At 41.3% G+C, this 13813-nt stretch overlaps 1 protein-coding gene across 2 annotated transcripts in view; it reads left to right on the top strand.

Annotated features, from left to right (window-relative positions):
- PAXIP1 (PAX interacting protein 1) overlaps positions 1-13813 on the top strand; it is a gene marked incomplete at its 3' end in the record, with an annotated part of 43661 nt that overhangs the window by 9709 nt on the left and 20139 nt on the right. For both annotated transcript variants that reach the window (XM_081343673.1, XM_081343672.1), the window contains exons 8-13: positions 3324-3418; positions 3714-3809; positions 6670-6807; positions 8347-8468; positions 8923-9107; positions 9876-9919. In XM_081343673.1, the coding sequence (XP_081199799.1) occupies positions 3324-3418; positions 3714-3809; positions 6670-6807; positions 8347-8468; positions 8923-9107; positions 9876-9919 (680 nt within the window). The remainder of the gene's footprint in view (positions 1-3323; positions 3419-3713; positions 3810-6669; positions 6808-8346; positions 8469-8922; positions 9108-9875; positions 9920-13813) is intronic.

Raw genomic sequence — 13813 nt, forward strand, 5'->3', positions numbered from 1 at the left:
AGTATTCGTGTCCAGTACAAACAGCTGTCAGCAAGGCAAGCCCTTTCCCATTCAGTGGATTTCTGAAAGAAGGAAGTCGTGTTAGTAGATAAGCAGGACAGTTCTAAAAAGGCTGTGCTGTAAGCCATTATAAATGAGATACCAAAGAAATCAAGGGTATCTACTACCCTAAGAAAGTTCTTGTGCATAGATAAAATGTTTAAAAGATTGCTTTTAGGACTCATGGACCTCTGTTCAGTTCTTTACGTGTCACCATTTGGATTGGCCTAAAAGTGGATTTCTAACCTACCTAACTTCATACTAGACCACTAGGAGAAAACCAAAATACTCAGTTGCATTACATAATGGTTAAATTTTGAATACAGTTAGCATTTGAATTCAATATGTTTCTCTCTGTCAGTGTTCTTTTAATATGGGGTATATTTCTCAAACTATCTTCTCAAAACATTCAGTCCACACATTGACATGGATTGCAACTTCCTTGCAGACTGGTAGATATGCTTAACCTCTGCCTCATGGGACTCCTTTCTCAACAATCTGTTCCCACATTTCCCATTTCATTCTAAACTAACAGCTATAAGGACGCAACTGTTTTCCGCTGCTGTCTGCTAAGCTAGTGGATGACGGGATGCAGTGTGCAAATCAGTGGCTGCTGGAATTATTGGAACTTTGGGATAATATTGGTCAAAATCAGTGCTTTTTTTTCTTTAAAAAAAGGTGCCAGAACTCAGAGGTGCTGTCACTGGGAGTGATGCCGGTGTCTTGCTACAGCGTCGCTGCCCGTCCTTTGCACCCCCGCCCCTGCAGCTCAGAGCCACATGCCGTGGGGATTCCCCTCCCTGCAGTTGCCACGCCACGGCCCGTGCTGAGCCCCCACCTGGAGTTGCTCCGAACCCCGACCCAGAGCTGTGTTCCTCATGGCAGTGGTCTCTAGTGCCAAACAGCCTCTTTCCAACCACATCCAGAAAAAATTGTAACAAACATTGGAATTCTCAAGGCCATGTTTGGTATTTCCCAGCAATCTGTTACTGGAAGGAAAAAGCAATCCCGGACAAGACTGAATGGCTGTACGTACCGGGAAACCAGGAGATTCAGAACGTCCCACTGCTTAACATTGGGGACAAGTTACTTCCCCCTGTTGATAGGGCCCGCAACCTGGGTGTCCTCCTAGACTCGCAGCTCTCCCTGGAAGACCACATTGGAGCTGTGACCAAGGGGGCCTTCTCCCGGGTTCGACTAATTCGCCAACTACGGCCTTATCTGGACCTGGATTCCTTACGTACAGTCACCCATGCCCTTGTGACATCTCGCCTAGACTATTGTAACGCTCTCTACATGGGGCTGCCCTTGAGATCCACTCGGAAGCTTCAACTGGTGCAAAGTGCGGCAGCACGGACACTCTTGGGAGCCTCCCGATACTCCCATATCACACCTCTCCTCCGTGCGCTGCACTGGCTTCCGGCTGCCTTCCGTGTGAAGTTCAAGGTGCTAACGATGACTTACAAAGCCCTACATGGCATGGGTCCGGACTACCTTCGGGAGCACCTTCTGCCGATGTCAGCACCCCACCGTCCTGTGCGCTCCCACAGAGAGGGCCTCCTCAGGGTGCCACCGCTCAAGGAATGTCGGCTGGTGGCCCCCAGGGGGAGGGCATTCTCAGTGGGTGCGCCAGCCCTCTGGAACACCTTACCAACAGAAATCCGGATGGCCCCTGACCTCCGTACCTTCCGTCGCGACTTAAAAACTTTCCTGTTTCAGCAGGCTGGCCTGGCATGATAGCGTTAATTGGGGTCCCAGTTTGTGTTCATTAGTGTTTCTTATTATTTTTATTGTTCGATCTGTATACCTTCCTTCCTCTGTACACCGCCCCGAGTCCCTCGGGAGAAGGGCGGTTTATAAAAAACTAATAAATAAATAAATAAATAAATAAAATACTGATCCCAGAGAAGCATTTGCATGTATGCAGGTATCCTTAGGGTGCCATAGTTATGGATGAGAAATATTGGTTGCAAAGTTGGCATTTCTGGATGTAATGCAGATATTTTGGATGTATTTTTGTTTCTTTGCATGTTTGATATTTTTAAAAAGGCATATGCTACTGACTACACTTATGCACATATGTAACATCTTTTGCTAGGATGCTGCTTGTCCAGAATGTGAAAAGTGAAAGATTATGACTAAACAAAATTTTAATGTACAGATAATACCACCAGAAATTATTTTAGCCTTTTTAATAAATGTTGTTATTGATGTTAAGCTCACCATGGAAAGCATCATATATTCTTATGTATATACTAGGTTAATTATTTAAAGACTGAAGTACAACATAACTAGATTCTAAACAATCCATTTTTCAAAACACACAACAGTCCAAACAGTAAAAGTAAAGTCCAAATTAAGAATATTTCATTCTTAAGAATTGTATAGTTTAAAGTGGTTTAGTTGTAATAGATGGTTATAGATTCAAAATAGTTTTCAAGAGTGTACAAAAGATACTATTTTTTTTCTAGCATCAGCTAAATTAGACATATTACATTGAGAAAAATGTTTCTCATTTCTTTCCTGTTACCTTTATTGATTTCATTGCAGAGATGTTAACATAGGAAATAGATTATTTTGTTATCTAATTTTACCTTCCAAAAGACAGAAGCAGATGAAAAATGTGAGGTTCTTTTCTGTTGGCTTTTTTGAATTAGCTGTTTCAGATTCTAAAAGAAGTAACCTTGTAAATAATTTTAATGTCTTCCTCTAGTGCAGGGTAGGAAACCTCTTTTATAACACGTGGACTTCAACTCCCAGCATTCCTGAGCCATCATGGCTCAGCTTGGAAACCTCTCTCTTTACCCTCAGTGTGGCTGGCTCAGGATTTCTGGCAGTTGAAGTCCACAAGTCATAAAAAAGAGCCAAGATTGCCTACTCCTAAAGCCAATAGAGGGAGCTTCCCCCCCCCCAAAAAAACGGTGCCGGAACGCCATTCTGAGTGTTCTGTGAGAAAAAAAGCCCTGGTCAAAATATAGAGCAAAACAATGTAATTTGTTCTTATCTTGAAACAAAATTCTCAAGGTTGAACTTTCTTTCAATCTTGGAATCCATGAAATGACTATTTGGGAATTGAAATGCTTTGCACACACTTAGCAAGAAGCCTCTTGCTATATTTGAAAGACAAGTAAAGTCCAGGCATCTGCATCACAGTATTGATCATTTTGATTGGTTTGGGAGGAGACAAGTTTTAAATGTACATACCATTGAAGATGAGTGCATTAATTACAATTTAAGAGAAAAAAAGTATTTTAGTTTAATTTCAACTGCATTATCTTTTTTAGTTCCTGAAGAATATTTCTTACTGGGTTGCGTCTTTGCAATTGCTGATTACCCTGAACAGATGTCTGATAAACAACTGTTGGCAACTTGGAAAAGGGTGAATATAAGTTCCATTTGTGAATATTTTTCTAATCAGAATTTCTAAGTACATTTTTAATGAAAAATCAAATTAACCTATTTTTAAAAATAAATTTACAATAGTTTCTTTGTAACAAATGAATTCTAATAAAATGTGTTTATCAGTATCCAAGATATACTTGTTTTCACCAAAAGATGCAGTATTTCATCTTACTGCTTTAAGGGTTTTTTCCTACTGACTGGGTAGCTTCAAACATTTCTGTATTTATTATGTTAGACTGACATGTCTTAAATTTTCTTAATTTTTATTTTAGGTAATCCAGACTCATGGTGGTACAGTTGATCCTACACTTACAAGCCGATGTACACATCTTCTTTGTGAAAGTCAACTTAGTAATATGTATGCACAGGTATGACAGAATACCATATATAATTTCTAGTTAAGATAAAAGTCTTTCTATATTTCTAAAATACAGATTATATAGTCTTATTATCAGTAGCACAGAGTCTATACAATTAATATGTAACTCTCCAAACCATGAGATCTTGAAGTTTGAAACTTAATATACTGCCCTTTTTCCCCAGAAAGTTTAACTAGGAAGTTGTTCATTGGCTCAAAAACAAAACAATCAGGGTCTCATCGGTTCAAGAGCAAAATAAACTAAATTAAAATAAATCCAAATTAAATCTAGGAATTTTTTCTGCTGCTTGTGTTAGTATTTGATGTCTGGCAATGTTAGGAAAAAAATGTGGCTTGAATTACTGGCTAGTCATGTGTGATTACTGTGTAGCAGAGAGAACTTTACATTGTTTGCTGGTTGTTCCAAGACACCCTTCTCCTCCACTCTCCTACACGTTTCAGGTTTGCAGCTTTATTGTTAACTCTGCTATGCTGACTGTGGAGAGAAGGGGAATAAGGCGGGATATGTGCCTGCAATTTTTCTAAACAACATACTTTTCCACAATGCATGGGAATCAGTTTGGTCTAGAGCAGGGGTGTCAAACTCAATTTCATTGAGGGCCGCATCAGCATTGCAGTTGCCCTCGGGGATGTGTGTGTGTGGCCAGGGTGGGCGCGGCCTACTTGGTGGGCGTGGCTGGAGTTCATGTGGCCTATTGGGCGGGCATGGCCAGCTCTACATCGTTTGGGTCAAGGGTGCCTATGGGGGCCTGGGCAGGAGTGGGACAGATCTGAGGGTCTCTGGCAGGAGATGGGACTGGGGCAAATGCCAAGGCATGGTCCACTGGAGGAGCCTCACTGTTCCTCTCAGGCCATGCGGGGGGGGGCTGGACGGTGGCACGGAGGTCAAATGCCCAGCCCAGGCCTCAAGCACCCGTGGCACTAAGCCCAGCCCCACTTCCCCAAGGGGGTGCCCAGCTGCCCTTACCTCCTCCTCAAGGCTGGTGCTGCTGTGCTTGCTCTCCTTAGCCAGGTTGCTCAAGTCAAGAAGGCCCACTCCCTCTCCATGTGAGGAGACCTGGCTTTGTATCCAAAGCTTCCTTAGCAATAGGATGGGAGACCCCCCAGGATAGGCCAGGAGGAGGGGGCAAGGGAATGGTGAAAGGGCAGCAGGGAAGGTCTAAGGCAGGACTTCCCTCAGACCCTCCCTCTCCTTCCTTCCTTCCTTCCTTCCTTCCTTCCTTCCTTCCTTCCTTCCTTCCTTCCTTCCTTCCTTCCTTCCTTCCTGTGGTGAGAAAATATTTGAGATGAGGGAGGGAGAAAAACAGGCAAGAAACGCAGCTGAAGAAGAGTCACCCTTTGTGAGGAATGAAGAAATGCACTATCGCCTGGAAGTGGCCAGCACATGGCCGTCGGCTACTTCACATATCCGGCTTGGTGGGCTCTGGGGGAGGGGATGCCACGAGTAGCATGAGAGTCAATGTTACCTGTGCAATGCTGCACAGCCCCCAGCCTGCCCGGTTGTGGCAGGCAGCGGGGAGCTCTCCTCACAGTGCTGAGAGGCTGAGCCGGGTGGCATGAATCTGAAGAAAAGCGCAACTCTGCCCATCCCCTAGCCTGCCTGAAGTAGCAGGGCCATGTGCTGGCCATTTACAGGCGATGGTGCATTTCTTCATTCCTCACAAAGGGTGATACCTCCCCAGCGCACACCCAGGGGGTGGGGCTGACGCGGCAGGGGCTGGTCCCTCACTGCTTCCAGACGGCCTTGTGGAGCTAAGACTAAATGCGTTTCAGCATAGATGGCCACTACGAAATTGTACATTGGCTCCTGGCCAGCCTGGGCCGGGGCCAAGGTAGCAGGGGCTGTTCCCTCGCTGTTTCCAGGATGGCTTTGCGGGCCACATGAAACCACTTCGTGGGCTGGATCTGGCCCCTGGGCCTTGTTTTTAACATGTCTGGTCTAGAGTTAAGGTACCAGGCTAAAAACTGGGAGACCATGAGTTCTAGTCCTGTCTTACCCACGAAAGCTGATTGGGTGGCCTTAGGCCAGTCACACTTTCTCAGCCCAACCCACCTGCCAGGATTGATGTTGTGGGCAAATAGGAGGAGGAAGGTGTGTTGGATATATTACTGCCTTGGTTATTCATAAAAATAATAAAGGTGGGATCCAAGTAAATAAAATGAATCACTTGCAGGCAATTGTGCTGAGTGCAGACTTACGTATTCTTGAAATAAAGAAGAAAAATGAAAAGCAGTTAAAAAACAAGTACTGGGTTTCTCTCTATATATATTATTTCACAATACAAAATGATAGTAGAGGTGTTTTTGAAATGAATTTTTATTCATTCAATTTCTACAAAGCTTACAATTCAAAAAATACACAGTTAAAACAATAAAAATATTTTAATATTAAGTAAAAATATTTATCAAAAATAAATAGGTATAGCAATTGAGATATTTGGCTAGTTAACAATATAGGCAGGAAATTGAGCTCTAATACATTCAGCATCCCAGGCTCGGGAGCACAGCCAGATTTTTAGAGCTTCATTATGAAATGCTAGAAAGAGTCTGCAGCCCATGAAAACTAATGTGACAAGGTGTTCTTATATCATGTTTGTGTATCCACTTTTCATTTTCAAATGGAGTTGAAAATGACCTGAAGCAAAAAGAAAAAAAAGGCCACAATAGTGTAGTGTTTAAGGTGATGAATGAAAACTAGGAAATTTACTGATAGCACTAGATGAAGAAGGCATTTGCTTTTTCATAAAGAGCTAATCTCAATGTACACATGTACTTTGACAATAAAGGTTTATTATTATTAAATTGAGACCTATAGTAACAATGTTCTGCTGCGTGTGTGAATATTATAGGCTTTGAAAGAAAGGAAAAGATGTATCACTGCCCACTGGCTGAATTCTGTGCTAAAAAAGAAAAAAATGGTACCACCCCATCGAGCTCTTCATTTTCCAGTAGCATTTCCACCCGGAGGAAAACCATGTTCTCAGCACGTAAGGAAGCTTAATCTAAGTTTTTGTTTCGAAATTACTGCTGATATTACTTAAGAGTTCAAAAATGAGTAAATGCATAGCGCTCCATTTTTAGAAAAATTAACACAATTAGACAATATAATTTTACAGGATTGCCTCCTACGCTTCTCCCACTACTATACACAGCTTTAAAGCTGTGCGAAAATGTCCTTCCCCAAAAGTCACAAATCTGACTGGAAAAGGGCATTTCGAGAGAATTTGAGATAAGTTAGGTGGTTAAGAGGTGGTTAAGAGGTGGTGAGGAACCGCTGTTAATATTTGGGGGGAAATGCTAAGGTTTAGCCATTTTCACCCAAGTAATAACCGCAGCTAATCCTTGCTTAGGAATGGTAATTGGGACTGGGAACTTCCATCACTAAGTGATGTTATACAATGTCACATGATGGCACTGATTTACACCAACAATTGTGGCACTCCCAGGAGCTATTGTTAGGTGAACTCCATGTGATCACAGCATCCCACAACCACAGAATTGCCATTTGTGATGAACCTGCCAGCTTTCCATCGACTTTACTTGTCAGAATCTGGCAGTGAATGTGGCAAATTCCATCACGTAGTTGTGGGACACTGCAGTCATTATAATTGTGAACTGGTTGCTAAGTGCCCGGATCCCAATCGTGTAACCACAGAGATGCTGCAATGGTCACAATTACAAGAATCCATTGTAACTGCATTCAGCATGGTAACTTCGGATGTTTGCTGAATGAGTTTTTTTTTAACCAGGACTACCTGCCCCATGTTGTATTTCATCTAGAAGCAAATTGCCAGTCAACATTAATGCTTTTTAGCATAGATAGTGTGATCTCTCTGACTTCTGTATTTTGTCCTAGTGAACTTTCTTCACTAATTGTAAAGGCTATCTCATGTGAAGCATATTGCAGTATTTACCCCTGGAACCCTACAGTAATTTTCTTCCAGAAGGGATACAATTAGAGAATCAGAGTTGTTCAAAGGAACTCCTAGCTCTTGTCTACATCCAGGAAACCAGAGGGAGATTTCAAATCAGAAAGGCCTTCAAATTTTGTCTTTCCTGGGGAATGTGACCCACTCTCCCAGCCTTGGGATAGTAGCTTAGTCATTCCTCACCATCTGTTTTTCTGGGCTGACTTCACACTCCTAAATCCAGTGCATGAGAGAGAAAGGGATCTTGCCACCTGTGTTTTGACCTAATAACAGTAAAGAGAAAAGGGTGGTTGCCTCTCTGCCTTGAAACCTCTGCAGGAGATAATGCGATGATCTCGTCCAGTAGTATTGAGGCACTTTTCTTCTCATCTTTTGGAGTTAGCTCACTAAGACACGCTTCCTCTTAAAGAAGGTGAATGTCTTGTATTTGTGCAGTCTTGTATTCTTGCCCATACAGCTGAAATCTGGAACTTGTATCTGTTCTGGGAGTTGCAATTCCATCTTTATTTTGAGAAATACTGAATTAGTTAAAGGTGTCACTTAAATAAAAATAAAATAACCAACATGTTTATAGTTGTTTCATTTGTTTCTGCCCAGATAATTGCTGTGACAGGTTTTGTGGATAATGACAGAGTCGATCTCAAGTTGATGGCCTATCTAGCAGGAGCAAAATATACAGGCTATCTTTGTCGCAGTAACACCATTCTTATATGTAAAGCGTAAGTGCTGTTTAGAATAATAATGTGAATAACGCCCATTTTATGTCTGCTTTTTTAACAGAATACAAGCATTTCGTTTTCCTGACTGTGTTATGCTATGTTACATTAAAAATGTTGGTGTACGTTCTTCTTCATTTACAGTGTTAAGTCTTACTGTCTATTCTATAAAAAAACTGGCACAGAAGCCCTTAAAATTGTTTGTTGCAATGGTTCCAAAGTGATTTTTCATTTCTATAAAAAATAATATATTATGGAATTTATGATAAGTGCTGTTTGATGTGAATTTTAACAAATTAGCAATATTGACATCTTCTGCCCCCCTGGGATGCTTATTGAAAGCTGACTGGGTTGACTGTATCTCCAAATACAGTCCCAATGTATTTGGAGAACATCATGTTGGGAAAACTGTTCTGACTTACTTCCTATCGTTGACTCTTTTTTTCCCTATTTCAAGGCCAACTGGGATAAAGTATGAAAAGGCCAAAGAGTGGAGGATACCTTGCGTCAATGCACAATGGCTCTGTGATATCTTACTTGGAAATTTTGAAGCTTTGCGGCAAACGCAGCACAATCGATACACAGTTTTCAATCTTCAAGAACCCTTTGCTCCTAATCAGCATCTAGTTCCAAATCTTCTTGGTAAGAAGACCTTGCAAAAGTTTACAACCATTGCACTTCAGTGCAACATAATAATTTGTTACTTCTTTTGCACATACCATTATATGCACTAAGTGTGCTCCTTTTGATAGTACGAACTATTTATTTTTTAAGTATGTATGTTTCTCTTTAAAAACAGGTGATAAAGTAATATTTGATTAGTGGTAGTCATGCTAACCCTATTAATCTGTAAACGGAATAAATGAAACCCTTTAAATCATTTATCAGATACAAATAAACATGTCCATCTGAGGGGAAAAATTCTAGTCTAGCAATATTTTATTTCATAGGCATTTCATTTTTCAATACTTTCTGCAGAAGTATAACCCTGCCAGAAGAAGAATATATGGAAGATTGAGTTCAAAGGGAAGATTCCAAGAAACATACTTTAATATAAATTATATCTTAAAATGGCATCATCTAGCTCTATAGATGATTATTTGATTATTATGGTGATGATTTTCCTGTGATATAATTAATTGCTTTGAGTTGTCTTTATCAACTTAATCCGTTGAGATACCCAGTTTAATGGAGAGGGAGAAATGATAGGAAGAACCACATGAAACAATATTATATTCATAATCTTAACCTAGGGTAATTGCATCATGTGTGAATTTTCTATGGGGTTTTAAATTGTGTGTCCTAATTAGCTAAAAAGAGTGGATGTACAAAATGGATATTGACCCAAGTCTCACAGAGACCCATGCCTTGGTGTAAGAGTTTCTTGCTTTTTCTGTTCATTAATTCCAGATGCTTGGAGGGTGCCTTTAAAGGTGTCACCTGAACTTCAAATGGTATGTAGTGTTGCTTTAAACAGCTTTACGCGTGGGTGAACAGAAAAAGAATGCATGTGAAAAAGTGATGAGATTATAGATTATAAAACATTTATATTGTTTAAAATATTTAATAATAATAATAATAATAATAATAATAATAATAATAATAATAATAATAATAATAAGAAGAAGAAGAAGAAGAAGAAGAAGTTGGAAGGGACCTTGGCGGTCATCTAGTCCAACCCCCTGCTCAGGCAGGAAACCCTATACCATTTAGGACAAATGGCTATCCAGTCTCTTCTTAAAAACCTCCAGTGTTGGAGCATTGACCACTTCTGGAGGCAGGTTGTTCCACTGGTTAATTGTTCTCGCTGACAGGAAGTTGCTCCTTAGTTCTAGGTTGCTTTTCTCCTTGATCAGTTTCCATCCTTTACTTCTTCTGCCTTTGGGTGCATTTTGATGTTACTTTTTATTTAAAATTTCTCAGATGCTGTACCTGATGGTTACACTTCTTTCCTTCCTTGGAAATCAGATGCAGTGTCTGTATAAGAATTTCCCCAGGACTTCCGGTGGCGACGCAACGCCGAAGACAGCCGTCTCCGGGCTGCCCGCTCCGCAGCTTTGTTTTTTCCATCGTAAACAGCGCCGATCAGCTGTTTAGATGGATTTGAAGCCCCCTCCTCGGGAGAAGAGGAGGGGGTGAGGCCCCAGGTAGAGGTTGAGCTCTCCGTGGCCGCCTGAGCTGAGAGTTTGGGCGGCTGAAGGATTGAGCCCCCCCGAAGCCTGGGTTGCTCCGAGCTGCGCAGCGTCTCTGCTCCGTGATTTTTGGAGCAGAGCCAGGCGTTAGCAACCATCCCTGCCAAAAGGAAATACTTTTGAGTATCAAGATGCAGGCAGAGCGGTACAGGAGGTCAAGGTGATGTGGACTTTTAGCTTTACTCTCTAGCTCAATGGATTTTATAGCTTTAAAGTGAAAGTGCGCAATAAGTGAAAGTGGGGAAAGATGGCGGCCAAGACTTCTAAAGCTCTTCGGAGTGCGGGGTCTTCCCCGGTGCAACAGACCTCGTTGCAAGCTCTGCTTCCTCCTGCATTTCCTCCGGCACTGACGCTTAAGGATTTACAAGATGCCCTTGAAAAGCATTCACGGTTAATGTCTGATATGATGGATGAAAAGTTGAAAAAGCTGGAGGAGAAATTGGAGAAGAAGATGGAAGAGAAGTTTAGAGCAATGAGGGTAGACATGTTGTCTATGATTGAAAGTGTAGCTGAATGTGTGCAACAGCTGGGTGAAAAAGTGGAGGATCTCAGTCAAAAGAACTCTATATTAGAAGCAAAGGTATTAGAGAATGAAAATATAAGGGACAAAATGGACGGAGAATTGAGTCTTGTTCAGTACCAACAGATGCAGTATGCTATTAGAATTAGGGGTTTAAAGGAGAATTCTAAAGAAGATTTAAAGCAGCTGATCTCTGAGGCTTTGGAACCGGTATTGGGCCAGCCAGCATCTGAAATTGAGGGAAGTATGGATAAAATTTTTCGTGTAAATTCATGGATTGCAAGACAGAGGAAGTTACCCAGAGATGTGGTGGTCTATTTTACGAAGAGAGTAATTAGAGATGAAGTCATTCAAGCTGCTTATGATACTAAATTGGTAGTTGCTGAGCAAGAAGTTTTGGTTTTAAAAGAGATTCCTCCAAAGATTTTAAGGAGAAGGAAAGATTTTGCATTTCTTGTACAGGAACTTAAGAAATGTGATGTCAAGTTTAGATGGGAGATTCCAGTTGGACTGGTGGTGATGCACGAAGGTAAAAGACATCGTTTGGTTACTGTGGCCCAGGCACGTGATTTTTATAGCAATGTGTTAAAACCAACCCCCCTATTATTTCTGGAAGCTGCAAAGGGACATGGCGAGGGAAAGCCTCAAGATGTTGCAGATAGACAGACAGAGGAGAACGGTGCTGGAGGGGATCAAGTTACAGCCTCATCGGTTGCTGCTGGAGAGCAGAGGATGACGCGTGCCGCCCTAAGACGAGCGAGACGAGAACAAGAGCAAGACAAGCAGAAAGTTATGGAACCTCCAAAGCGTACTTATAGTGAAGCTGTGGGAAGGGCGCGGTCCAAAGAAGATACAGGGGTCATTTCAGACGTGCTCCAAAAGCTTTGGAGCGTCAAGATTGGTGACTAAATCTCTAATTTAGAATGTCAATGGATTAAATTCATCATAAAGGAGAAAGAAAGTTTTTCAATATTTAAAATAATTTAAGACTGATGCTATTTGTTTGCAAGAAACGAATACTAGGGTTATGGACTAAAAGTATTTATTGAATTTAAGATTGGGTACGCAAGCTCCTAATCAATAACAAGTTGATTTTTCTTAACTTACTATATATAAAGGTTACTTAATTGGATTATAAATTTTTTAAATTTTTTATTTTATTTTCATTGGAGATTGGGTAAATCGTAGATAAAAAATTTTCTTTTTTTCTTTTTTGAAATTAATATGAATAAGGATTGGGATTAAGAAATTTTATTTAGTATTTGAGTAAAGTTCCTTTTCTGTTTTCTTTCTTTTTTTTCTTATCTGTAATAGTAATATTGTTTGTAATCATTTTACATGAGCTAGAGGGTGATAGAATTAATAGTTTATTGTGATAGCATATGGATGCTTATGTTTGTTTTTCTTTTTTATACCCTGTATTTAGCTCTGGGAAGTCGGGGGGGGGGGAGGAGGGAATGGGGGAGAGGGATAGGGAGGGTTAGATAGGGGTGGGGGAGGGGGGATTAAAGTTAAAATGTACTGTAAAACTTTTTAAATAAAAAAAAAGAATTTCCCCAGCTGACAGGGATTTTCCAGCTTGGTTATGATCAGTAATTAGGACAAAAGACTGCCAGTAAGAATGGGCAGAGATATCACCCTGTCAACAAAAGTGCGTATAGTCAAGGCTATGGTCTTCCCAGTTGCAATGTATGGCAGTGAAAGCTGGACCATAAGAAAGGCAGAGTGCCAAAGAATTGAGGCCTTTGAACTATGGTGCTGGAGAAGACTCCTGTGAGTCCCTTGGACTGCAAGGTGATCAAACCGGTCAGTCCTAGAGGAGATCAACCCTGACTGCTCTTTAGAAGGCCAGATCCTGAAGCGGAAACTCAAATACTTTGGCCACCTAATGAGAAGGAAGGACTCACTGGAGAAGAGCCTAATGCTGGGAAAGATTGAGGGCAATAGAAGAAGGGGACGACAGAGAATGAGGTGGCTGTATGGAGTCACTGAAGCAGTAGGCGTGAGCCTAAATGCATTCCAGAAGATGGTAGAGGACAAGGAAGGCCTGGAGGAACGTTGTTCATGGGGTCGCAATGGGTTGGACACGACTTCGCAGCTAACAACAACAACAAGAATGGGCTTCCATAAAGTGCCAGGGTCTTCTTGCAGCTTCCTCCTATAGAAAGATGAATAAACCTGAATTGAGTTTCACCCAATCAGAACACTATTTATTGCATGCAAAGCTTTAACTACTGTAGTGGACAGTCTTACCCAATTCCTGGACTCTGTTGTACGCTCTTTTGCATTAATGTTGCACCCCCATTTAAATTATGATTCTCTTTGCATGAAACTTAGTTCTACTTTATTCTTCCTCCTATACAATGATGAAGAGGGAGCAAATCCAGGGATGGTTTTCTGAGGAAGGAAAGGATACCAGCATTAGTTCCTCCTGAAATGAGGTGTTGACTATCTTCCAATCCAGGCTGCTATACACTCTCAGTCCTAAGAGGAATGTGTTTCCAGCTTACAAGGAACAAATGAGTATCCTGTTCAATAGTCCACAGGCTATAAAATGTCCCAAATAACAGGGCAAGATGCAACCCCAGTAACCACATCAGACTCACCCAGGAAGAATTGGCAACTCAGAGCAACTT

Source organism: Vipera berus (assembly GCF_964194415.1).
Source record: "Vipera berus genome assembly, chromosome: Z".
NCBI lineage: Eukaryota > Metazoa > Chordata > Lepidosauria > Squamata > Viperidae > Vipera > Vipera berus.